General features: G+C 46.1%; 1 protein-coding gene across 14 annotated transcripts in view; it reads right to left on the bottom strand.

Moving 5' to 3' along the window:
- Positions 1 to 27,809, bottom strand: part of HEMK1 (HemK methyltransferase 1, mitochondrial release factors N(5)-glutamine) — a 319,162-nt gene that overhangs the window by 163,857 nt on the left and 127,496 nt on the right. For all 14 annotated transcript variants that reach the window (XM_085625145.1, XM_085625136.1, XM_085625144.1 and 11 more), the window contains one exon: positions 22,655 to 22,748. In XM_085625145.1, the coding sequence (XP_085481271.1) occupies positions 22,655 to 22,748 (94 nt within the window). The remainder of the gene's footprint in view (positions 1 to 22,654; positions 22,749 to 27,809) is intronic.

Below are 27,809 nucleotides of genomic sequence, written 5' to 3' on the forward strand. Positions count from 1 at the left end.
CTGCAGATCCGTACACTGTGCATTAGATCGCCATCTGGTGTTGGGCTTGGATGCTTGCACCTTGTTGTTGTCTTGGAAGAAGTCTTTTGTAGTCACAAGATAGGTGACTCCTCCCTTGGACGATAGAGCGCATGGGCATCAACTCCATCCTCAGATTGTTTTTCGCCATGATGGGAAATGATGGAGTCAGTAGGAAGTAGAAGATGTCCAAGTGAATGTATCCAATTAAGATAATACTGGAACGGATACAGGTCCCGGGGAGGTGGGTGGGCGTGTACGGATCTGCAGCTCTACATGCCAAGAACAGATGCATACTGGTAAGTAGCATTTTCCGTTCGAGGCATATGAGCTGCAGATCGTACACTGTGCATAGACTGTATAGCAGTGTCTCCCCTAGCGGTGGTCACCTGTATCCGTTGCAGTAGTTTGAAAAAGTGTTTTAAGAACAGCTTGGCCTACAGAAGCTTGTTGCTTAGCCTGCACGTCAACACAATAGTGTTTGGTGAAGGTGTGTGGTGTAGACCATGTTGCTGCTTTACATATGTAATCGAAGGGGATGTTCCTTAAGAATGCCATGGAAGCCCCTAGTTTGCTTGTTGAATGAGCTCTAGGGGGAATTGTTAATGTGTGTTTAGCCTTCTGGTAGCATATTTGAATGCATTTTACTATCCACCTGGCAATCCCAGCTTTGGAGATGGGATTACCCTTATGAGGTGGCGAGAAGGCCACAAACAGTTGTTTTGTTTTGCAACAGGGTTTAGTCCTGCTGATATAATAAAGTAGTTCCCTTTTAACGTCTAGTGTGTGAAGGGCTCTCTCTGCTACTGAGTCAGGGTTTTGGAAAAACACGGGTATATCAACTGATTGGTTAACATGAAAAGCCGAGATGACTTTGGGAAGGAATTTTGGATTTGGTCTAAGAACCACTTTGTTACGATGTATTTGTAAGAATGGTTCCTGTATGGTTAAAGCCTGGATCTCACTTACTCTTCTGAGAGAGGTAATTGAGACAAGGAAAGCTACTTTCCATGTGAGGAACTGACGTTCACATTTATGTAGAGGTTCAAATGGGGGACCAATGAGCCTGGTAAGAACAATATTCAAATTCCACACCGGAGAGGGTGGTAATCTGGGAGGAATTATTCTTTTAAGGCCCTCCATAAAGGCTTTAATTGCAGGCACTCTAAATAGTGACAAGTGTTGCCTATTTTGTAAATAAGCAGCAAGTGCTGCTAGATGTAATCTTATGGATGAATATGCCAAATTACATTTTTGCAAGTGTAGCAAGTAGCAAATGATGTCCTGGATGGAAACATCCAGCGGATCAATATGACTGCTGTTGCACTAGATGACAAATCTTTTCCATTTTGCTGCATAGCAAGCTCTAGTAGTAGGACATCTGGCTTCTTTATTGATATTCATACAGTCCGGCGGAAGGTTAAGATAACCAAACTCTGGGACTTCAGGAGCCAGATTGCTAGATTCAGCTGACCAGGGTAGGGGTGTCTTATCTCTCCACGGTTCTGCGTTAGCAATGTTGGGGAGAGGCTTAGTTTTTGGTGTGGAAATACTGAGAGTTCCAGTAGTGTTGTGAACCACGGTTGGCGTGCCCATGTGGGAGCCACCAGGATCATCTTGAGAGACTGTTGTCTGAGCTTGCGTACCACTAGGGTAATTAGTAGGAGTGGCGGAAAAGCGTACACAAATCTGCCTGGCCAATTCATCCATATCGCATTTCCTTTGGACAACGGGTGTGGAAACCTGGCGGCGAAGGTTGGGCATTTTGCGTTTGCGTGTGTGGCGAATAGATCTATTTCTGGTTGGCCCCACATTTGAAAAAATGGTTGAAGAACTCGGGAATGGAGTTCCCATTCATGTATCTGCTGTGTCTGCCGACTTAGCAGATCCGCAATCTGATTGTGAACTCCTGGAAGGTGTTCTGGCAAGCAGGTTTTGTGGAATGGCTCATCTCCAAATGCTTTGTGCGAGCTGGGACAGCTGCAAAGAATGCGTGCCCCCCTGTTTTTGTATGTACTACACGGCTGTCATGTTGTCCGTCCGGACTAGGACAGTCTTGTGCTGTAGGTGTACTTGGAATGATTTTAGTGCTAGGAATACTGCTAGTAATTGCAGGTGATTGATGTGGAGCACTTTTTGTTGAGTGGTCCATTTGCCTTGAATTGTATGTTTTAGGAGATGGGCTTCCCAAACGGTGAGTGATGCGTCTGCTGTTAGCACTATCTGTGGAACCGGCTCTAGGAACGGCCGCCCTTTGGACAGGTTTTGTGTGTTCCACCACTGCAGAGAGTGATGTGTGCGGCTGTCTACCAACACCAGATCCGTAAGTTGTCCTTGGGCCTGGTTCCACTGACGTGCTAGGTATTCCTGTAAGGGACGCATTTGAAGTCTTGCATGAGGTACGATAAAGATGCAAGAGGCCATCATTCCTATGAGCTGCATGAACACCCTTGCTGGGAGGGAGTGCTGTTGTTGAAATTTGATGATTAGGGCTTGCATACTGGCTATCCTGGCTGGAGTGGGATATGCCAGAGCTCTGGAGGTGTCTATTGTGGCCCCTCGATACTGATGTATGTAGGAGGGCTAAAGGTGTGACTTGGTGTAGTTTACTGTCAATCCCAAGTTGTGTAGCAGGTGGATAGTTTGATGAGTGTGGTGAACACACGGTTTGTGAGACTTGGCTTTTATCAGCCAGTCGTCGAAGTATGGGAAGACATGGATTTGTAGTCTTCTCAAGTGGGCTGCTACTACCGCCAGACACTTTGTGAACACCCTGGGCGCGGTGGTCACCCCGAATGGAAGGACTTTGAACTGGTAGTGTTGTCTGTCTACCATGAATCTTAGGTATTTTCTGTGAGCGGGGTGAATGGGAATATGAAAGTAGGCATCCTTGAGATCTAGTGTGGTAAGGAAGTGGCCTTGTTCAAGTAGTGGAAGGACCTGTTGAAGAGTGATCATGTGGAAATGATCTGACTGTATGTAAAGATTGAGAGGTCTGAGGTAGAGTATTGGCCTGAGGGTGCCGTCCTTTTTGAGGTTTAGGAAATACAGCGAATAAACCCCTGTTCCTTGATGCTGTAAGGGAACTGGTTCTATTGCCTGCTTTTGAAGTAGTGAGAGAACTTCCTGCTTTAAGAGTGTGCGATGTTCTGTAGACATTGGACGCTGTTTAGGTGGTATGGTGGGTGGGGTTGCTGTAAGTTCCAGGCAGTATCCATACTGGATAATCTGTCTTACCCGCTTGTCTGTTGTGATGGAGTTCCAGACAGGCAGGAACTGTGAAAGCCTTCCCCTGACCGCAGTGGAATGGTCTGGGGGGAGTGGAGGGAAGTCACTGTTTATTAGTGGGGGAGGTGCGAGTGTTATTGTTACCTCGGCCTCTCCCTTTGTTGTTATTTCCCCTGTATCCTCCTCTAAAATATCCTCTGTTGGGGGATGTTTGTGTCGTGTTTTTGAAAGAAGAGGAGGCAGTGTCTGTTCCCATGTTTTTGGATGCTCCTCTATAAAAGGAGCGAGAAAAGGAACCACGTGTGGATGGAGACTGTAATGCTCCCATGGATTTAGATGTCTCAGTGTCCTTTTTCATTTTCTTCAGAGTGGTGTCTACAGCCGGTCCAAAAAGCTGTTCGTGATTGAACGGCTGGTCGAGGATGGTGGTTTGTACCTTCTGTTTAAAGCCTGAAATGCGTAGCCAGGCATGTCGTCGGAATAGCACACTAGTGTTAATGGACCTACAGGCTGTGTCCGCTTCATCAAGGGCACACTTGATTGAGGCGTTGGTTATCAATTTGCCTTCCTGAATTAAGTCATTTGCCTGAGTCTTGTACTGATCAGGTAAATGTTGCAAAAGGGTTTCTAGTCAGTCATAGTGAGCCCTATCATACCTAGCAAGTAATGCTTGCGTGTTAGCTATGCGCCAGTGATTGGCTGCCTGGGCAGCAACCCTCTTGCCAGAGGTATCTAGCAACTTAGGTTCCTTATCCGGAGGTGGTGCGTCACAGGAGGTTTGGGAATTGGCGCGTTCTCTAGCGTTAGACACTACTAGTGAGTCTAGGGGTAGCTGCCCTTTGATGTAGGTGGGATCATCGGGGGCAGGTTTGTATTTCTTATCAATCCTAGGAATAAAAATCCTAGATCTCACTGGGTCTTTGAATATTTCTGGGGCATGTTTAATGACCCCTTTGAGCATTGGCAGTATTTGGACAGATTTCTGCAACTGTTCAAAAGTGTCTAGGAGGAAATCCTAATCTGCAGGGTCTGAATACATGTGAACGCCATGGTAATTGCAGCTCTATTAACAAGCTGCCCAAATCCAATATTGTCATCTGGGGGAGATGGTTTTGTTGGATATGGCTGGGGATCTGGGAGGTCTGTGGGATCTATTGGGTTATCATAATCGTCCCATTCATCCTGAGGTGTGTCCGTATCATTGTCAGGGTCAATGAAAGGGTCATTGTTGCCTCCCCTACATCATCATCATCATCATCATCATCATCCTGTGGTGGTGGTGTATGTGGTGCAAGTGTCATAGGCTGTGGAGGTGAGAGAGGTAAAGGAGGAAGAACAGGAGTAGGAGGAACAGGAGAAGAGGGTCTATAGGCGAAGTGGCACAGTCTTTTTTCTTCAGAGGCACTGCAGGAGTGTCTGTTGTGTCCAGCTTCCTTTTCTTGTGTGGCACTGCGGCCACACGTCCTGTTTTGGGGTCAATATGGAGTTTTTTCTGTTTGGGATCGACAGGATCCGGTCGAAAAAGTTCTTCCTCCTCGATAACCAGTTTCGGCGCAGACTTTTTCGGGTCCGAACGGGGTTGAGATTTGTGCTCCGAGGCCTTAGGAGGTGTTTTAGAGTCGTTTGGCTTGGCTATGGAGACTGAAATCTTTTTCGGTGCCGAAGGGTTTAGTTTTGAATCCGAAGGTTTTTCTTTCGACGTCGAAGTGGTCGGAGCCGATTTCTTTTTGGAAGTAGTTTGCTCTCCCGGCTTCGGTGCCGAAGGCGCTTTGGGGACAGGAATATACGGTTTGCTCGGTCCTGAGCTACCGGAAGGCTTGTCCTTTATCTTCGGAGCCGAGCCCGAGGCCGGGGCTTCTGAAGTATGTCTTCGGTCACAACTGGGGCCAGCAGGCGAAGTCTTGACCAGGGCCTTCTTTTTTTCGGGTGGAGTGGGGGTGGGGGAAGTTGTACTCACTCACTGACCAGGAGTGATGTGGTCGTCTGAGTCGTCTGCTTCGGACACGATTTCCAGGTCTTCGGAATCTTCCTCTGGGACATCTGGGCCTTCGCCAAAGATATCCGCTGGTGCCGGAGCTGCTTTCTGTGCCATGATGTGTCGTCGAGCCCAGCGATCACGGATGCTCTTTTTTGATCGAAAAGAGGCGCAGTCCTGGCAATTGTTCTCGTCGTGTTCTGGCGAGAGACACAGGTTACAGACCTTGTGATGGTCACTGTGTGGGAATTTCGCTCCATACTGGGGGCATTTTTGGAATGGAGTCTTTTCCATGAGCTGTAGGCCCGAACGGCATAGATAGGCCCAGCAGCCCACGTCGACGACCGGAATAGAGTTGTTGAGATGCGCGTCGAAGATCTCGCGATCGAAAACAATACCGGAGAGTTCTAGAGAGTTTGCGTGTGGAAAAAGTTTGAAAAACAAAGTTCTCGAACCGGAGCTCAAAAGTTACATCCGAACCCAATGGCGGAAAAAAAACAATCTGAGGATGGAGTCGATGCCCATGCGCACTATCGTCCAAGGAGAAGTCACTTATCTCGTGACTACAAAAGACTTCTTCCAAGACAACAACAAGGTGCAAGCATCCAAGCCCAACACCAGATGGCGATCTAATGCACAGTGTACGATCTGCAGCTCATATGCCTCGAACACATCTTTCCTGAAGTTATTTCACCCACTAGAATTTCAATTTCTATATGACTACGCAATTTTCAGCCACTATTTTTGGTGCTTCCTGTATATTTTGTACGTCCTGATTACCCTGCTTTAAATAACTTATGCCCAAGGGTCGAAACATCGACGAATCAACATATGTGGACTGTGATTTTAAGAATTTTATGGTGGATATCAATACTTGCTTGACGATTATTGACTTCAAACACTCTATCATACCTATCAGCCACATGTATATATTTTTGTACATAGCACGTACGCACTTTTTCACTATTGATCACTCTCACTGCACCGTCACCTTGTAGGGGCACCATATCTTTTGTATGATATAAGTAATGTATAATAAACGCTAAAAGTTGATATATATATATATATATATATATATTCATAGCTGAGAAGATACATAAAAATAAATGCACTAAGCACATTATTGAAAACCGACTCTTGTAAGGGGTTTACTCTATCTCTGTTTTGATACTATTGCAGTGGAAGTCAAGGACTACGCTTCCCCCTTGGGGACCACCGTTTACATATTTACTGTCCAGCCCAGGTTACTGGGTTGCCTCTTTTTGTTTTAGAGAACACATTGCGTTAGGGGGCGGGGCCAGGGGAGGAGTGGTAGCACCCTCCTAAAGTGCACAGTGGTTGCTTGGCTGGCCCTCTCGGGCTGCCCAAAACAGTCTTGCGCACTTAACATGTTCTCCATGCAGGCTGCATTACAGCCCACGTGGAGAACATGCCCAGGCCCCCAGTCAGCGCCTGAGCGCCGAAACACGGCGCTCACACCAATCACAGCGCTGCTAAGGCAGCATTGTGATTGGCTGACTGGTCGCCTGGGTGTGCATCCGGTAAGGTAACGCGAGGGAGGACTACGGAGGCGAGGAAGTGTCGGGAAGATAAGTTTTAATTTTATTTTTTTATTCCCGCTTCCCCCGCGTCCTCCTCACCTCCTGCACCCCTACCTCCTGCGTCCTCCCCCCTCTAACTAGTGCCAGCCATCACTGACTATTTCAAATTGAAATATCAATAAGGAAGCATGTTAGAGATTGTAGCTCTTATTGACAAACAGTTTAGAGGATGGAGTCTGCAGATTTGAAGGTTAACATTCTACCATCTGATTGTCCTTAGTGGCATGCTCTTGATGTACCTAGGCAGCAACTGCCATGTCTGAGCTTTAGTTAACCCGTACTTTGTTTCTATACCTCATTTGGCCCTGCCCTTTAGCATCCCAAGACTCACCAGGTGCAAGGCTCCCCCCTGATCCATCTCTCTCTATATTTCTAGAGGAGAACAATGCATTCTACGCGCAAATAATGAATCATGCCCATTCCTTTCTAACATCCTCGAGGCATTATTGTTCTGCATGGCAGTGAGAATATGTAATATATTCCACTTCTTGTTTAGCCATTGAAAGAGTCTCATTCTCTGCCAGCATGCTTTAATTCGCTTATTGAGCACCCAAACAATATTTTCATATTTGCTGCATTGGAGCTATATCTCATTTTTCTGATATAAATGCTACCAAACCCACTAGATAGCCTGACTCGCCGAATTCCTAGTTGGATTCGAGGGTCCTCTTCTTTAGATGAGATTAAAGAAATTGATCATGGATTGAAGTACGCCACTAGGAAACTAGTTCTCACATACAGAACTCAAGTTAGATTGTTTGATGCTAAAAAAGCTCCCTCCAAAACTTTCCACATGTTTACATGCATTTTAGTTAGTCCAGGAAAGGACGCTAAAAACTCAATGACAGGAGTCAAATTCTGCTTATTTGTGGTTCCTCAGCCCTGGATGCAATCATCTTTACGTGACCTGCATATTTGGAATCCATTGCTGTATCCATTGATATAGTTTGTGCTGACTACAGCATTAAATCCTGCCCATTTCCATCTATATAGATTTTAAAATCTCCTATCTGATCTAAGATGGGGCAAGAAAAAACTTACAAGTCAATGCTCTTTTAGGACAGCAATACTATACTTACCTAGGTCTGTCTAAGCAACCCATCATAAAACTAAAGGTTGTACAGAAATTGAGAAATTGCATTGTGAATGGTTTGAGAAAGTTTGGGAAAACTTCAGGAGACTTAAGGAAGGTTTATCAATGGACAAGTCCATATTTTGGGAATATGACTGTAAGGGCTTTTGATGGCATTTTACAAGATACGACCAGGGTGAACACTTCTCAGGAATGCTTATACTGTAGTGTGATCAAAAAACTTAGGACCCACAAAGTTGCAGCGAAACGACTAAAAGTAACTGCTGCTCATCTCTGCGATCTATCTTATGCATTATACTGTAAACACATAGAGTATGCTAAGAGAGTATGACATAAACATCTAGGGCCATATGTAGGAAGCCTAATACCGGTCGGTAACGGCCGATTTTCGGTAAATATCCCGTTACCGACCGGTATTTAGGCTTTTGCTATGTAGGGGGCACATTTCAGGATTCGGTAATTTACCGAATCAGTTAAATTATCGAATCGGTAATTTTACCGATTCGGTAAATACCGAATCCTGAAATGATCTGTAGGTGACACTCAAATGAGTGATGTGTAGGGAAAATAATTCGGTATTTAGCACCAAATATATGTTGGTGCTAAATACCGAATACAGTGCAAAAAGCAATATTTTGCTGGACTAACAGTGCCATGTGGCAGACATACATGCCCTTAGGGCATGTATGTGCGCCAAATGTGCACACAAGCAGGAATCAGGGGTGCAACAGGGTGTCACTGTGACACCCTGCCACCCTTGATTGTGCTCCCCCCATTACCGAATCGGTATTTACCGATTCGGTAATGGTAACTGGCTTCCCATTGATTCCTATGGGCCTCCTGGCCCATAGGAATCAATGGGAAGGTATGCATCATTACCGAATCGGTAAATACCGATTCTAAATTACCGACCCATTCCGAATCGGTAAATATTACCGATAGATTACCTACATATCATTTACCGCTTCATAAATACCGAATCGGTAAAATTCGGTATTTATGAAGTGGTAAATGTTAGGCTACCTACATATGGCCCCTAGTCTGTAATATTTTTCATCTGCATACTTAAAAATACAGATTTGTTTCTTCTCTATGTATGGTTATTTTGCCTTTAGCATTCGGAAGCAATTTCCGTATTGCCTGTGGATGACTGCAAACTATTAGACATTACTCACTGTATTGATCCTTTTATTGTTAGTCTGAAAGTCTCCCTTCCTTCACAATCATGGGTTGCCCCTAGCGTAGGCGTGTTGACCAGAAATACTTTCACAAGCTATTACACTTCTGAGAGACAGAATTTTGGAAATTGAAGGCTCGGCTCCCTTCCCCTTGACTGTTTTTTCCCATATCTCCTATCTTTGTTCACAACTACAGTTACGGACAGAGAGGGGTGGTAAGTAGATTGTTCTGGAGGAGGCAGGATTTAGAGACTAGGAGTGCAAATTTTCCCTGGTGAATGTCTTTTACTTATTTTCATGCCATAATCCCTTTTGGTCCACAGTCCTTTGGGGTGTGAAAAGTACGGATTTTAGAATGGTGGGTGAAGGTACAATTATTAGCAGGGAATCGTCATCCATATATTTGATCGTGTACAGTCTCCCCAAACTGAGTGTCAGCCTGTGAACTGAGATCCAGTCCATAGTGTTTCAATACAATGGATTTAACAACCTGCTGGAGTCCTTTGAGGAGAATGTCCAAGCGAACACTAAACTGAGAAGTTGAAAAGAATACTTTTGAAACTGTGGGCCCGCTTGGGTGATCTCTAGAGTAGTGAGACCATCAACTCTGTGTTACTTGGAAGATACTACTTTACACAACAAACAATCTGCCCAAACAGTGAACAGACCTGCCATATCCAACCAATATTTAATGAATCTCCTAAAAGCAAGTTCGCGGAGAGTCATTTTAGCACCAGAAAATGGATTGAGAAAAAATTAAGGTGTATAATCCCCTGGCATAAGTGTTAATCTAATAATACTTCGGGTGGGAAAGATGGATGTCATGATGTATGACTTTATCCCCCTCGATAGATCACTTAAGGTTTAGAACAAGAGATAACCTGGTAACTTATTTACGTGAGTTGACGCAAATGAATCTTGGTCACCAGTTTAATATCATTGTCTGCCGGGTGTTCCAAAGACTGCTATTCTTTGCCTGGGACTAGTGGATTACCATAAACCATTTCCTGGTTTATTGGGTCCAGGTGGATCCTCTCTTGGCAGTGGCTGATTATTATCTGGGTTGTCATCAGAGAGCCCCAATTGCCTACACAAGGTTGTTCAGTATTAATTAGGTGGCTAAGCAGAGAAATCAAGTATAATGGTTAAGTGACAATTCCTCACGTTGGGGCAAGTGCTCCACCTTATCTGAAAGAAGGAAAATCCAATAAGGCGAAAATTAAGAGCCAAACGAGATTCCATAAAGGTGGGCTACGAGGTCCATGGAGCACTCAGAGAAACATTAGTTCCGAGATGACCGTGGGAACTTGAGGAATAACGGTGAAGGGATAAACACTGACCCATCCTGTCTAGATGGGCTACGTCAGGGACAGGGGCTCTGTGTTGATCTAGAATGCCAAGCATTTTCACCTGACATAGCCTATAACTGTTTCACATTCCACAGGGAGCCCCGCTCAGGGACATGTCAAAAAATCTACTACAAACCTATTAAAGTACAAAGATATACTAAAGCGCTATCAAAATAAATCCATATTTTTGCTTTTTACACCTACCGTTTTGATATTTTGGTCATCAAGTATTGTGAATTCTCTTAAATTTGAAGCCTACCAAATGAGACCATCTACGTTTTCCCTGTTAGCTCTAAATGTTTTTGTAGTCTGAAAGCCGTGCACAGATCGCCTGCGCACTTACTTGGAAAGCATACATAAAAAATAGTAAGGAAGGATATATTTATCCCAGCCATTTCTAAAACTCATATCATGTAATTTTAGACCTCGTGTATTTCTGGCAAGTTATTTGAGGTTTCCTGGCTGGAGAAATGTAATGGGACTATCAATTTGCATTTCTGAAAGGCACATCTAATCAAAGTCAAATTATCAGCATATAGGTTGCATGACCTGAGATCACTGAAATTAGATTCCAGTTATGCTGAGGTTCTTGCAGTTATGGGATGTAAAATAATTAGGGGTGGGCGAAGAATTCCGCTCCGCTGGCGGCTTTCGCTGAGTGTTGCCTAGTCTGCGCTCTGTGCAGAGTGCAGGGTTCCTAAAAACTCTGCAAAGTGACGCAGAACGGAGTTTATCTCTCGAGCGACTCGCCAACAGTAAGTTGGCGAGGACCTCCTGGTGAGATTTCTCATCGCGGGCAGTGGCGGCAGGCCGCGACCGCTCGCATTGAGAAGTCTGCCACTCGCGTTGAGGAAGCTGCTGCTCGAGTAGAATGTCTACTCGAGCGGCAGAAAGCAGCAGCACCCTCTGGTGCGACGTGTAGTGCAGCTCGTGCTGATTTTGAAGCGCGTGGCAAACTCCTGGCACTAAAAATCAGTGCGAGAAACACGTCTTAACAGATTCCGCAGCTGGTAGAACTCCACGGAGCGCAGTGGAGTTTGTCTGCCACTTTGCGGAGTTCCACGGAGTGAGACTCCGCACAGGCTTACAAATAATACAGTTTGGAACGGACTCACCGTGTATTTACCTTACATTCACATTTATAGATGGGCTTGCATCACTTTTCACCTCATACCTGATCTGCTCTCCCACAGCCACTCCAAAGTGGCTGTCTCACAATACAGAGCATGTGAGGGAAGAGTTGACTGCCCTGTGTCAAGAGAGCAATGGCTCAAGAACAGATTTGATAACACTCTTCTCATTTATGAGGGCGCACCAGGGAGGCTTGAAGGTGCCCTTCGATGTCTGGGGGCCTAGCCTTCTGGTGGCTGTAGAGTAGGTTATGTTTGAAGTTCAGTGGTTTAAAGTCAAGGGACAGGTGGTACTGAGAGGCACAGGACAGCTCTACACAATTGACAGGGTCTGACTACCTTGGCTTTATAGGTAAAGCACGCTCTGGCACAGATTTAATGCCATAAAGCATATTTTCAGAATAGTACATACATTACCCTGCCGCAGAAGCCGAAGCAGCGAGAGGGACCCTTTTATTAGGATTTGTCTGGTGCCAACTGACCACAACTAATAGTAAACTAATTCAGCCTTTAAAACAAATGGTTGTGCAACCGCAAGGGGGGACCCTGCTGCAAACTGAGGGTAAGCAGAAGACTTTCCAAATAGCCTGTAAGAATGACTGCCTGTCACAGTACTTGAGACATTGCTCTCAAGCACTGCTTTCAACTTCTGCCTGCAGCATTTTAGTTCATAACTGGTAGCATCAGTTTCTTGTTTTTTAAATGCACAGGGCCATTTAGACAAGTCTCCAGAGAGCATACATGCCACTGGAGGTGCTTAGTTCCAGTGGTTTAGATTCTATGGAGCTGAGAAAACACTGCTGCCTCGAAGATGCTGCCCTTCCTCAGAGGACCTTGTCTAGAGGAGTCTGCCTATTGAGGGAGTGGAGTAAAGAATGCACACACGGACAGGGTTCAGAGAGGCTGCTCATGGTAGTGTGTTTCAGTTGATGTAGCATTGAAGACACTTACAACTCTACTGTGGCTATTTCAACACATCCTTCAAATATTAAGACACCTAGATGCTCAGCATCAAACTGGCAGCAACCAAGACGAGGTACCACGAAACGGTCCAAGATTTTCACAAAGTGCCATCTGGAGCCAAAGGCGTTGAGCCAGTTGCTCCCAAGGTTGGATGTTTCAATGACCAGTGGTCCCTCCGGGCTCCAATCATTATTGACATAACCAAACCAGAGTTTTACCTCTTTTTGAGCTACTTCAAGTCAAAGGCATAGCAACTACCAGATGGCTTAGTTCTTTCATTTCCCACCAGGCCATTCAACACTTACAGATTGGCCATTCAACTACTCAGAGCCAGGGTTCTGAAGCTGCAGTCTTTGGGCAAACTCACCCTAAGTTCGAACCACTTCTGTGGTTGAGAAGGTGTGGTTTGCCTTGGTAAAGGTATGTGAACTCAACATTGAATCTGAACTCGAACCTTTTGGGTCCAACTTTGACTGTTGGATTTTTTTTTGTTATTATTAAAATACCCACTTTACCTGATGTTTTATCTATTCAACCAATGGGTTCTCTGTTTCAAAACCTAACAAAGGTGATCAGAGAACTATAAAACATCCTGTTTACTCCCAAGCAATCTTCTTTAAACAAATGTTGCAGCTGACGAGGGCACTAACTCTCCATTTGCTGACGAACAGCAACAAGCACACCCCCACAAACCAATTTGCTAATTGCTCGATCTAGCATTCTAATGACTTACCTGAAGCAATCAATAGACCCAGCAGTGGCCTGTAATGACGGAGGCGGTGAATTTAAATCAGTCACAAAGAATAGAGGGATTCTGAAAACGAAGGGCCCAGCTAACTAAAATGCATTAGCTAAATGAGACTGACCATATGTGCATCTGTTGTACTAATACTGCATGGTATGATTATCTCATCTCTACTTAACAGTGACAGATAGGACCCCAATAAACTGTATGCTATAGGCTACCCTTCAGGTACTCCCAGAGTTAAGGTTAATCACTGCTGTCATTGAAACTGTTAGGTTTGTGGATCCAGAAGAACAAGACACCTGTATAAAGATGGCAATTGCAACTCTATATCACTGATTTAAATTAAATGCAGATAACCTACATGATCTGTATCATGATGTCACAGAGATAATGAGACAATGTTGTACTGAAATTATGTTTTTTTTAAACTGTAAAACCTACAACAGGCCTGCTAACTGACTCTAATCTGGGCAGATGTGAGGATTTAATGGGAACAGTAACAGCTTTAAAAAAAGGAAATCAATTCCTACTTAGGTACAAGTGGTTCATACTGCTGCAATTCGAGCGTTCCACACCTAGTTTCCATTTAGCACATGGCTGCCATGTCATCGAATACTATGGTGATTATGAAAAAGAATGTGACAGCTATGAAAGATTGGTGATCAATGAAATGTATTGATTATGTCCGAACTGAAAATAATCAGAGGATTGATGGGAGGTTCCTCGGGTGGAAGATAGCTGTCCTGCAAGACCAGCTTGAAAAATAGACTGTATTGACGTTTTTAATGTCAATCTATTTACATGCTTATTATTTTACAGGCACTCAGGGACAGAGTTGACACAACTTTGAAAAGTCCTGTAGTTTATGCCTTTAAAACGATGAGAAAGGTTAGGGGTGGGCGCGGTGGAGACTTACCAACTCAATTAATGTTCCTGTCACTTCTCTTAGCGTCATTATTTTAAGAAAGACATAGATTTTTGGCCTGATTTGCAAAGGTGTTTACTCATGTGCATATTTACTATTAATATTAAACCTGAGTCTAACCCTTCAAATTTTTCATATTTACTATTATTTTTTGCTATTAACCATTTCTCAATGGAAATTTACACCTAGGTGCAGGCTTACATGTCTCCACCCCTACAATGGTATTTAAAACTGTAGAGTTACTACAAGTAACTTTATGACTGTGTTTCATTTCTGCACACTTGGTGAGGGAGACAAACCGATGGGAAAATGTAAGGACATTCCATAAAGTTTATTACTTAAAAACATATTCTAATGTATAAGTAAAGTAAATGTAAAATGTTATTATTAAACTGAAAATACTAAAAATGACACTTTTAATGTTATGATTGTTTGTTTTAAAAAGATGTTTAACCCAAAATGTAAGGAGTTAAATGTGTGCAGTATGATAAAATCTTATTGAAGAGGTCATTAGAAGAATTGTTTCCATCTCTATAGAAAAAGTGATACATAATGTGTGAGGCAGTAAATAATATTTTATTCTCACGTCATGTTTGCTCTGCTTAGATAATAAACTGCAATTTGACAATTGGACTGTAGTAATAAATGTATGAAAGTGTGTTTTTTAGTACAGTTTCTCCCAAAAATTTGTAATTTGGCAAATTTACACACACGCATGTATATATATATATATATATATATATATATATATATATATATATATATATATATATATATATATATATATTGAATATGCTACTTACCAGTATGCATCTGTTCTTGGCATGTAGGGCTGCTGACATTCATATCTGTGCATAGATCGCCGCCTAGTGTTGGGTCCGGATGTTTGCACGTTGTTGTCCTGGAAGAGTCTTCGAAGTATCCTGGGATAGGTGACTATTCCCCTGGACTACAGTGCGCATGGGCATCCTCTCCATCCTCAGATTGTTTTTCGCCATTGTGGCAGTGATGGAGTAGATACAGAAAGTGATGACCATGCTTACAGTAATTCTGAGAGCTGCAGCTGCTATAGGCGCCGGGGAGGAGGGAGGGCGATATGAATGTCAGCAGCCCTACATGCCAAGAACAGATGCATACTGCTAAGTAGCATATTCAGTTCGAGGCATGTGGGCTGCTGAATTCATATCTGTGCATAGAATGTATAGCAGTGCCCTCTATTAGCGGCGGCTACCAGTGCCAGCTGCAGCGGTCTGAAAAAGGGTTTTGAGAACAGCCTGTCCTACAGCTGCCTGCTGTTTTGATTGCACATCTACACAATAGTGTTTGGTAAATGTGTGTGTAGTGGACCAGGTGGCTGCTCTACATATATCATGCAGGGGAATATTTCCTAGAAAAGCCATGGAGGCCCCTAACTTACGTGTTGAGTGGGCTCGTGGGGGAATAGTTAATGTGCGTTTTGCCTTTTGATAACAAATTTGGATACACTTAACTATCCATCTGGCTATCCCTGCTTTGGAGATGGCGTTACCTTTGTGGTGTGGGGCAAAGGCAACGAACAGTTGTTTTGTCTTCCTAAAGGGTTTAGTCCTGTCGATGTAATACATGAGGGCCCTTTTGACATCTAGTGTGTGGAGTGCCCTTTCCGCGACAGTTTGTGGGTTTTGGAAGAAAACGGGCAGTTCAATAGTTTGATTCATGTGGAACTGCGATATTACCTTGGGCATGAATTTGGGGTTGGTACGTAGTACGACCCTGTTGGCGTGAACCTGTATAAATGGCTCTTGAACTGTTAGTGCCTGGAGTTCACTAACTCTTCTTAAAGAAGTGATCGCTACCAGGAAAGCTACTTTCCAGGTGAGGAATTGAATCTCGCATGAGTGGAGAGGTTCAAAGGGTGGACCCATCAGGCGTGTGAGGACCAGGTTGAGGTTCCACATTGGAGCCGGTGGGTGGCTTGGTGGAATGACTCGTTTGAGTCCTTCCAAGAATGCTTTGATGGCAGGCACTCTGAATAGTGAGAGGTGCTGCCTGGTTTGCAGATAGGCTGATATTGCGGTCAAATGGACACGTATAGAGGTGTACGCCAGATTGCATCGGTATAGGTGTAAGAGGTAACAAATGATGTTTTGGATGGATGCGTCCAGCGGGTTAATGTCATTATTACTGCAATAAATGACGAACCTTTTCCATTTGGCTGCATAGCAAGCTCTTGTAGTGGGTCTCCTGGCCTCCTTGATGATGTCCATACAGTCAGGTGGCAGGTTGAGGTAGCCAAACTCTAGGACTTCAGGAGCCAGATTGCCAGGTTCAGCTGTTGCGGATCTGGGTGCTGAATCTCTCCATGGTTCTGCGTCAAATGCGCGGGTTTGATCTGCAGCCTTTGATGCGCCACCACGGAAAGTTCGAGGAAGGTGGTGTACCATGGCTGGCGTGCCCACGTAGGAGCAACTAGGACGAGTGTCAGGGAGTGTTGTCTGAGTTTGCGAGCCACCAGCGGTATCAACGGCGCTGGGGGAAAAGCGTACGCAAATCTGCCGGACCAGTTCATCCATATCGCATTGCCCTGCGACTGCGGATGTGGGAACCTGGCGGCAAAGCTTTGGCATTTTGCGTTTTCGCTTGTGGCGAACAGGTCTATCTCTGGATGACCCCACTGCTGGAAGTACGGCTGGAGTACTGATGGGTGTAACTCCCACTCGTGCATCTGGTGGCTGTGTCTGCTGAGCAGATCCGCCATCTGGTTGTCCTTGCCGGGGAGGTGTTCCGCCATGAGGAACATGTTCCTCTGAATGGCCCACTTCCACATGCTCTGAGCCAGATGAGACAACTGTGGAGAGTGTGTTCCTCCTTGCTTCTGTATGTAGTACATGGCGGTCATGTTGTCCGTCCGGATCAACACGACCTTGTTGCACAGATGTACTTTGAATGCCTTCATGGCCAGGAAGATTGCCATCAGTTCCAGAAGGTTGATGTGCATCTTCTTCTGTTGTGTCGTCCATAGTCCCTGCACTGTGTAGTGGAGTACATGAGCTCCCCATCCCTGGAGAGACGCGTCCGCTGTCAGTACTATTTGTGGAACAGGCTCTTGGAACGGTCGGCCCTTGCAAAGGTTTTGTGGATTCCACCAATGCAGAGAGTTGTATGCCCGACCGCTCACCAACACTAGGTCTTTCAACTGTCCTTGAGCCTGATTCCACTGACGTGCTAAGCACTCCTGAAGCGGGCGCATATGTAATCTCGCGTGCGGGACTATGAAAATGCAGGAGGCCATCATGCCTATCAACTGCATGAACACTCGCGCAGGAAGGGAGTGTTGGGGTTTGAACTTGGAAATCAGCATTTGCATGCTGTTGATCCTCACTAAATTTGGCTGAGCTGTGGCCGCCAGAGTGTCTATAGTCGCACCCAGGTGCTGTTGTACGTGTGCGGGCTGGAGATGGGATTTTGGGTAATTTAGTGAGAATCCCAGACTGTGAAGGAGGTGAATGGTGCGGGACATGTGGCTGGCACATTGCTGGGCTGACTTCGCTTGAACGAGCCAGTCGTCCAGGTAGGGGTAGACGTGTATGTGCTGCCTCCGTAGATGTGCCGCCACAGTAGCTAGGCACTTTGTGAAAACCCTGGGTGCTGTTGTGACGCCGAAGGGCAGGACTTTGAATTGATAGTGCTGTCCCTGAACAGTGAACCTGAGGTATTTTTTGTGTGAGGGGTGAATGGGTATGTGGAAATACGCATCCTTGAGGTCCAGTGTGGCCAGGAAGTCTCCCTGATTGAGAAGCGGAAGGACTTGCTGGAGAGTGAGCATGTGAAAGTGCTCGGAAAGAATGTACCGGTTCAGGGGTCTTAGGTCTAGTATAGGTCTGAGTGACCCGTCCTTTTTCGGTATTAAAAAGTAGAGGGAGTACACTCCCGTACCCTGCTCGTGGACGGGTACGACCTCTATAGCGCCTTTTAGAAGCATACTTTGCACCTCTTGCTGTAAGAGCGTTAAGTGCTCTGAGGACATAGGACGGTTTCTTGGAGGTATTGTGGGTGGAGTGGAGGTTAGCTCTAGACAGTAACCGTATTTGACAATATCTTTGGCCCACCTGTCCGTGGTGATGGAGGTCCACGTGGACAGGAACCTTTGTAGCCTTCCCCCGACAGGTGTTATGTGGTCGGGAGGAAGAGAGAGGGCGTCACTGCTTGTTCTTGGGGGAGGACCTGGTGTTGCCGTAGCCGCGTCCTCTGCCCTTTGTACTGGAGCCACGATATCCACCCGGGGTGTTTTTATCGTAGGTGGTTTGGGTATTGCCCTTGTTGTATGTCTGCTGTGACCCCTGTCCTCTACCTGCTCCTCTATTTCCGGGGCGATGAAAGGAGCTGCTCCGAAAGGACTGAGTCTGGAGAGCCCCCATGGACTTTGCAGTGTCCGTGTCCTTTTTTATTTTCTCAAGGGCGGTGTCAACCTCCGGCCCGAATAAATAGTCGGGGTTGACAGGTTGGTTGAGTATATTATTTTGCACCTCAGGTTTGAATCCGGAGATTCGCAACCAGGCATGTCGTCGCAGCATGACGCTTGTGTTTATGGCCCTGGCAGCCGTGTCTGCAGCATCTAGTGCACACTTGATGGAAGCATTTGTGAGTAGCTGTCCCTCTCTGATAAGAATTTCTGCACCTTCTTTGAACGGGTCAGGGAGATGTTGGAGTAGTTGCTCCAATGTGTCATAGTGCGCTCTATCGTAGCGAGCGAGGAGCGCTTGAGTGTTGGCTATGCGCCATATGTTGGCAGCCTGGGCGGCAACTCGCTTGCCAGAGGTCTCTAACACCTTGGACTCTTTGTCCGGGGGAGGAGCGTCACCTGTCGTTTGCGAATGTGCCCTCTTGCGAGCATTCGCTACGACAATGGAGTCTAGTGGTAATTGGCCTCTGATGTAAGTAGGGTCCCCAGGCGCCGATCTGTATTTTTTATCGATCCTGGGGTTTATCACCCGTGCCCTTGTGGGTTCTTTGAAGATGTCCTTGGCTGGTTTGAGGACTCCTTTCAACATGGGCAGAGTTTTTACATGCCTTTCTGAGGATGCGAAGGTGTCTATAAGAAAGTCGTCCTCGACAGTGTCAGAGTGAAGCTGCACTCCATGATTATTCGCAGCACGTTCAATAAGAGCGTTGAACGCTGCAGTGTCCTCTGTGGGAGATGTTTTCGCCCCATAGAGTTGTGGGTCCTGTGCGTCAAGAGGTGCACCCGGGTCTACAGGGTCGCCCCAAGTTTGATCAGGGTCCTGTTGGTCATCAGGGTCTATGTCTCCGTGGTAGGGGACTTGGTCAGCCATGTAGTCCTCCAACGCATCCGTGTAGGAGTGTGTGGGAGAGAATGATTGTGGATCCTGGTAGGGCGAGTTGAAAGATTCGCAAAGGACAGGTTCTGAGTCCACAGGCAGCTTTCTTTTTAGTGGGATCCGGAAAGGGTCCAAAGGTGGCTCCGAAGTTATTCTCCGTTCGTGGATAACCATCCTGCCGGTGTTGGCGTCGATGAAATGTGACGGAGACGTCTCAGCAGGTGTAATTGTGGTTTGGGTGACCCGTGTCGAGTTGGAACATTTTCGGGGCCATGGATGGAGGCAGGCCAAAAGTAATGTTGGCTGGCGCCGAAGAGGCTGCTGGAGCTTTTATTGGGCCGGAGCCCGACGTGTCCTGGAGGACTGTTTTGGTTTTACTGCTTTGTGCTGCAACGGGTCGCACTTGGAGTGCCCTTGAGGCTTTAGCGCCGACCAAGTGTGTAGAGGCGGCCGTGGACTTTTTCGGCGCCGGTGGGTCATCGAGTCGAGGGGCGGGAATGGCCGTCGACGTTTTCGATGCATGAGGCTTTGGTGTTGCCGTGGAAGCGATATGAGACGCCGCAGGCAGTGTGACCTTTGGTGTCGGAGTCGATGGCGTCGGCGCCGGGAGCCGAGCAGGTTTGTTGGCACCGAAGGCCTTTTTCCGTATGTCGACTCCGACGTCGGCCGCTTCAAGTTCGGCACCGAAGTCGCGCTTGGTGCGGTCGGTGCCGACGCGTTTCGCTGGCGTCGAAGGTGTGGAAGGCCTCGATCCGACCAGCACAACTTTTGGTTTCGGTTTCAATTGAATCAGTGCAGCTTTCGGTTTCGGTTTGGAAGAAGGCAAACCAGCCGGTTTAGGTAATAATGGCTGCCGCTGAATGTCCGAGGCCGGGCCCGAGGGTGGGGCCGAAGAACTGCGGGATAGGTCTCGGGTAAGGCCCGAAGGCGATCCCTCGACCGGAGCCATAGACTGTGGTATTGGGCTCTCTTCAGTCTGACCGGGTAGGCCTTGCTCGTCATTGGAGCTACTCTCTTCGGCCCCTAAGGCCTCATCGTAGTCTCCTACCTCGGTGTCGTCTTCATCTCTGCGAAAGAGTGATTCGTCGACGTCGTCCGATCCGGAGTCATGTTCGGAAACGGGATCGGAGGGTAGGATTTCCAATTCTTCGACATCTTCGGTCTCGGCGTTGAAGATGTCTGCCGGGGCCGGTGCCGCGTGCTGCGCTTAGAGTCTCGCCGCTCTTCGATTCCGTAGAGTCTTCTTGGAACGGAACCGGGCACAGGCCATGCATGTAGATTCGTCGTGATCCGGCGAAAGGCATTTGTTGCACACCGGATGGACGTCGATGTGGGGATATTTTGCATTGCATACCGGACACCTCTTGAATGGTGTCCTCGATTCCATCGTCGATGTTGTCGATGGACAGGTAAGATGCAAAAAGTCGGTTCTGAAAGTTAGTAAACTAACAAAGGTGGTATCGAAACCGATCGAGAAAACAGTACCGACGCGAACTAAAGGCCTTTTGGCCTCGACAAAGTTTTTCCTAACTTGAGTTAAGATAGCACATACGAACCCAATGGCGGAAAAAAACAATCTGAGGATGGAGAGGATGCCCATGCGCACTGTAGTCCAGGGGAGGAGTCACCTATCCCAGGATACTTCGAAGACTCTTCCAGGACAACAACGTGCAAACATCCGGACCCAACACTAGGCGGCGATCTATGCACAGATATGAATTCAGCAGCCCACATGCCTCGAACATATATATATATATATATATATTTTTTTTTCTCATTTCAAAATGCCGATTTCCTCACCACCTATGCCAGCGGCCCTAACGGGGTGGCAAACCCCTTCAATACGCAGCACACATCTTCATAAATTTGTACAAGATGGTCAGGGCTCATTTTCATACAGCGTAATTTTATTTTGAGGCAACACAAAGAAAAACGTCCCGACGCGTTATTTGATCCTCAGCCTCCACTGTTTATATTAGAGCGTGTTGCAGTACTAGTGGTTGGCCATTTGTGGTGCTTGACTTCACGGCTAGGCTGGAGTACATGTACGCTTGTTTTGACACCTTTAGGGCTGTACTAACTTTAGAAGAGTATTCTGTGAATTACAATTGTGTTGCCCTTTTGTGGGAGTGTGTTTCCAGTTAGTATGTCCCCCCAACCTCCTACTTCTACTTTGCTTACCCCTCCCATTTAGTAGTAAGTATTCCCCATTGTCCAGCCACTCCCCCTTATAAAACGTACACCTACGTGGACAAGACCTCCACCAAGAAAGCATAGGAGAGGCAGAGGTCTCTGGAAAAAGATTTGTGAATTGCTGTTTGTAATATTTGTGTAGTACTCCCATGGCACTACTTTCAGCATTACTAAGTCCAGCCTATGGATCAGGCCCAATGTGTCACTCTGGTCTCCTTGCAGAAAATGTAGTATTGGTGAAGACAAATATGGGAAAATCTTAAGAAATAATCAAAAATATGCAAAACAGGTCAAACCAAACAATCAGTATTCATGGGAGACTATGAGCATATACAAAATAAAAACAAATAAAATCAGCGCATGCCCAATCCATACAAGTGTACCATTTGGAGTATTTAATCTTACATGACTCAGAGAAAAACCAAAATGGTCTGTATTATGCACTGACTACCTGTGTGTGAAAGTCAGAGATGCAAAATTTGGGATGGTGAGCTCAGCCTTTCATACTTCTCAGATCAACGAAGTGTGTATTAGTTGGGAGGTGGTGTATTAAATAAAAGGACTACCCTATCTAAGGAGATTTTAATATAGCACATTTTTATAAATGGAAAAGAATGAATTATAGTGACATTTTGAAAGTGTCATGATGTTTTTTTTTTTTGCTATTTATTTTTGTTTTGTACAGGCACAAATGTGACTCTTCTGTCAGTTTGCAGCCATCCAGTGACTCACGCTAAATTCAGATACAGTTGTTTGATAAGACCTCATTACCATTTAGGGTGAAAATACAGGAATCCACAGAAAAATGGTGGGAAGGTGACTGTGGACAATTGGGACCTCTCAAGGCCCTTGTTCAAGATAACATCAGCTTTAAAACCAGGAACTGCTTCACCTTGCCTCCTCCTTCTGTGCAGGCTGATGGCGGCAACCCTTACCTCTGTCTCTGGACGAGGGATGAAGACAGGCGGTCTCATCTCCAGGGTCATGTCCCCAAAATCCCACTCTCCAATTACGTACTGGACGGGCATTCTGAAAGAGAAAAGAGAAAGGTCACCTCTGGGTAAAGGTTCTTCCTGCTCCCTGTCATCTCTTGTGATTGGCCAGTCTCAACCTGCTTCACCCTAACCAACCTGAAGAGAAAGCAACAGGGACAAACGCAAGGCCAAATTGGAACGAATTCCCAACCCGTATCTCAGTACATGATGAATAAGACATATGCATTATGAATATATATATAGATCACCACAAAGTTTGCCCGAAAAGGAGAGGCCACCACAGGTAGGTCTGTATATGTATGTAGATATATATATATATATATATATATATACACAGAGAGAGAGAGAGAGAGTGTGTGTGTGGAGAGAGAAAGTGTGTGGAGAGAGAGAAATAGTGGCAAGAGTGTGTGGAGAGAGAGAGAGGGAGAGAGAGAGAGAGAGAGAGAGGGGGAGAGAATGTGGAGAGAGAGAGAGTGAGTTTGTTGGAGAGAGAAAGTGTGTGGAGAGAGAAATAGTGGAAAGTGTGTGGAGAGAGGGAGAGAGAGAGAAAAAGAGTGTTTGGAGAGAGAGAAAGTGTGTGGAGAGAGAGAGAGAAAGAGTGTATGGAGAGAGAGAAAGAGTGTGTGGAGAGAGAGGGAGAGAGAGAGAAAAAGAGAGTTTGGAGAGAGAGAGAAAGTGTGTGGAGAGAGAGAGAGAAAGAGTGTATGGAGAGAGAGAGAGTGTGGAGAGAGAGAAAGAGTGTGTGGAGAGAGAGAAAGAGTGTGTGGAGAGAGAAGAGAGTGTGTGGAGAGAAAGAGTGTGGAGAGAGAGTGTGTATGGAGAGAAAGAGAGAGAGTGTGTGTGTGGAGAGAGCGAGAGAGACAGAGTGTGTGTGTGTGTGTGTGTTTTTTTTTTAAAAGTTTACATCTCTTGTGATTGGCCAGTCTCAACCTGCTTCACCCTAACCAACCTGAAGAGAAAGCAACAGGGACAAACGCAAGGCTAAATTGGAACGAATTCCCAACCCGTATCTCGGTACATGATGAATAAGACATATGCATTATGAATATATATATAGATCACCACAAAGTTTGCCCGAAAAGGAGAGGCCACCACAGGTAGGTCTGTATATGTATGTAGATATTACCTACTGGCGGTCGCCAGTAGGTAGTTATAGTTAGGACCACGTTTCCATAGGAAAACCTCAACATTCTATTTTGAATAACTTTGGCGCCGGTTGACGAATCCTCGCGAATTTCTCAAAATAGGTGGGGCGCTACGCTCCACTCCTACCCTGAAAGTCTCGGGGGGATTCGTCAAGCGGGGGCTGAGATAAAAGGGGGGTCCCAAAACGCGTTTTTCCCATGCATTTTTCCATAGGACCTTTAGAACGAGCTACAGCCCGAACGGCTGAACAGAATTACTAGAAATTTGACAGAGAGGTAGTCCCTAGGTCAAGGAAGTGCCTTTTGTAGGTTTGGTGTAAATCTGTTCAGTAGATTCTGAGAAAATAGCCTTTAAATCAATATATATATCTGAGCCCGCTTACGGTACGCTTACCGTACGCTTACCGTACGCTTACCGTAAGCTTACGGTGGCGTGCGCGAGCGCGATTCTGATTGGCTCTTAGATCTTAGTAAACATTCGAATCGGCCGAAACCAGGAAGCAGCGTCCGCCATTTTGTCTCTCGCACTGAGTGTTGTTTATCAAACATGATGGCCAAAAACATGTTACGGGGCTGTTTTGACAACTCCCTCCCACATAGTCATGTTGAGGGAGTCCCCAAACATCCCCCAAGAGCAAAAACGGTTTTATTTTTTTTTCGGCAATTTCGCGGGGTACGCTTACCGTACGCTTACCGTACGCTTACCGTAAGCTTACCGTACGCTTACGGTAAAAAAATAAAAATAAAAAAAACACTATCCACACTTACCCCACCCCCTGTGCTTTTGGTGGCCGCAGGCCACCAAATGTGCAGGGCTTATTAATAGAGAAAAAAAACGTAATTTTGGCAACATGAAATTATAAAATCGAAATAAAAAAACACTATCCACATTGACCTCACCCCCTGTGCTTTTGGTGGCCGAAGGCCACCAAATGTACAGGGCTTATTAAAGTTGATAAAAACCGTGCACGGAACGAACTGCGTTAAGTGGGCGCGCACGCCACAAATGGCGTAAAGTAACTTAGCATTTAAAAAACCGTACAAATTCACTGAAAAAACCATAGGTTTCACACACGTTATAGTTAGGAAATAGCATTTAAAAAACCTTGCTAATTCACTGAAAAAACCATAGGTTTCACACATGTTATAGTTAGCTGGACATTTTACTGATAAAAAACCAATGAAATTTCCCCGTTATAGTTACTGTAGGCAACTATAACTCACGCGACCGTAATCCTCTGCTGATGACATATGTGTCTTTATGAAAAAAAAATATTTGTAATATATGTATAGCTAAAATTTAATGGAAGAAGATATGGGCAAATAAGTGTCTAAATACAGTATTAGCATCAGCAGAGGATTACGGTCGCGTGAGTTATAGTTGCCTACAGTAACTATAACGGGGAAATTTCATTGGTTTTTTATCAGTAAAATGTCCAGCTAACTATAACATGTGTGAAACCTATGGTTTTTTCAGTGAATATATATATATATACAGAGAGAGAGTGTGTGTGTGGAGAGAGAGAGAGGGAGGGAGAGAGAGAGTGAGTTTGTTGGAGAGAGAAAGTGTGTGGAGAGAGAAATAGTGGAAAGAGTGTGTGGAGAGAGGGAGAGAGAGAGAAAAAGGGTGTTTGGAGAGAGAGAGAAAGTGTGTGGAGAGAGAGAAAGAGTGTATGGAGAGAGAGAAAGAGTGTGTGGAGAGAGAGAGAGAGAGAGATAGAGAGAGTGTGTGGAGAGAGAGGGAGAGAGAGAGAAAAAGAGTGTTTGGAGAGAGAGAAAGTGTGTGGAGAGAGAGAGAAAGAGTGTATGGAGAGAGAGAAAGAGTGTGTAGAGAGAGAGAGAGAGAGGGAGAGAGAGGGAGAGAGTGTGTGGAGATAGAGAGAAAGAGTGTGGAGAGAGAGAGAAAGAGTGTGTGGAGATAGAGAAAGAGTGTGTGGAGATAGAGAAAGAGTGTGTGGAGAGAAAGAGTGTGGAGAGAGAGTGTGTGTATGGAGAAAGAGTGTGGAGAGAGAGTGTGTGTATGGAGAGAGAGAGAGAGAGAGTGTGTGTGTGTGGAGAGAGCGAGAGAGTGTGTGTGTGTGTGTGTGTGTGTGTGTGTGTGTGTGTGTGTGCGTGCGTGCGTGCGTGCGTGCGTGTGTGTGTGTGTGTGTGTGTGTGTGTGTGTGTTTTGTAAGTTTACAAATCAGAATCCTGCAGTGCTGACAAGGTCGACAAAACGAGTACAATTGAGTTGGGGAATTCTAACCTGTAGCTTTAACGCAATTTTCTGCCAGCATGAAGATGTTTACCGTGATGTACATTAAAATCCAAATGCTCCAGGCCACATCCCTATTTTTGAAGAAAAACATTTTACTATCATGTTAAAGTGATCTAAGATATAATCGATCGAGGTTTCCTAGCCATGATGTTCTTAGAGGGCAGCACCACAGAAATAAATGTGCTTTCAATCGTGATATTTACAAACCAAAACAAGCTTCCCCCGAAAAGCTCATTGAGTGTGAAAGGTTGACAAGAGCCGCTCTCGAAGCCCTTCTATGAACCCCTGGAGAGACAGGGTTGGAAGGGATCGAGGGGACCCATAGGGAATACTTTAAAAGGACGGACCACCACCAGCTGAGAACATTTTTATTTGTAGACCGGCTCCTGCTGAGCGGTGCGAGGCTTTCTTGCAGTACAGAGTTCTGGAGAACTGTCAGTCCCTCTCTCTTCGGGGAATGGGCGGTAAAGTTTCTGCCCTGATTGAGAGCAAATTCCATTCTGGAACACCAGTGACACCGTGTACCACTGCACGAAATCCAAAGATTAATGAAGTGCCATCGGATCCCCTGCGAAAGTAAAATATAAGGGGGTTCAGCCCAACTCTGGCTTGGCCTGAGCCACTTTGACGTCAGCAAGGTCTGGTCTCTGGACTGCAGACACTAGTATCATCTCATTAGAGACATCAGTGACTGCTCAAATGCCACCCCCTCCCCCAAATACACACATATTCTCTCAATCATTTGCTGGCTGGGGGCCACTGCTGAATCTGTTCGTTGTCACGTAGCCCCAAGCGTACTCCGCCATGTTTTAAAGTGACTGTAGGCACAGGGGCACAGACAGTGACACATTCAAAAGATTAGTGGCCTGATCATAAAGGGGCTCCGAAATCGCAGTGGAGACCCCACAGCCGTGAGTAGTCTCTGTACTGGTGGCGTAGTCCCTGCAGCTGTGTGGGAGTCTCTGTACTCATGGCGGAAGCCCCACAGCTGTGGGGTAGTCTCTGTACTTGTGGCAGAGTCCCCGCAGCCATGGGGCAGTCTCTGCACTCACAGCAGACGCCCCAAACCCATGGGGTAGTCTCTGCACTGGTGGCGTAGTTCCCGTAGCTGTGGGGTAGTCTCTGCACTGGTGGCGGAAGTCCCACAGCTGTGGGGTAGTCTCTGCATTCAGGGCAGAGTCCCCGCAGCGATGGAGGAATCTCTGCACTGGTGGCGTAGTCCCCACAGCTGTGGGGGAGTCTATGCACAGGTGGCAGAGTCCCGCAGCCGTGGGGCAGTCTCTGGACTCATAGCAGAGGTCCCGCAGCCGTGGGGTAGTCTCTGCACTGGTGGTGGAGTCCCCCCAGCCGTGGGGTAGTCTCTGCACTGGTGTCGTAGTCCCCGCAGCTCTGGGGGAGTCTCTGTATTCATGGCGTAGTCCCCGCAGCTGTTGGGGAGTCTTTGCACTGGTGGCAGAGTCCCCCAGCCGTGGGGGAGTCTCTGGACTCGTAGCAGAGGCCCGCAGCCGTGGGGGAGTCTCTGGACTTGTAGCAGAGTCCTCACAGCTATGGGGTAGTCTCTGCACTCACAGCAGAGGCCCCGTAGCAGTGGGGTAGTCTTTGCACTCGTGGCGGAGTCCCAGCAGTCATGGGGAAGTCGCAGCACTGGTTACATGGTCTACGCATTGTGGGGTAGTCTCTACACTTGTGGCGG

The sequence above is a fragment of the Triturus cristatus genome, chromosome 9 (assembly GCF_964204655.1).
Source record: "Triturus cristatus chromosome 9, aTriCri1.1, whole genome shotgun sequence".
Classification (NCBI taxonomy): domain Eukaryota; kingdom Metazoa; phylum Chordata; class Amphibia; order Caudata; family Salamandridae; genus Triturus; species Triturus cristatus.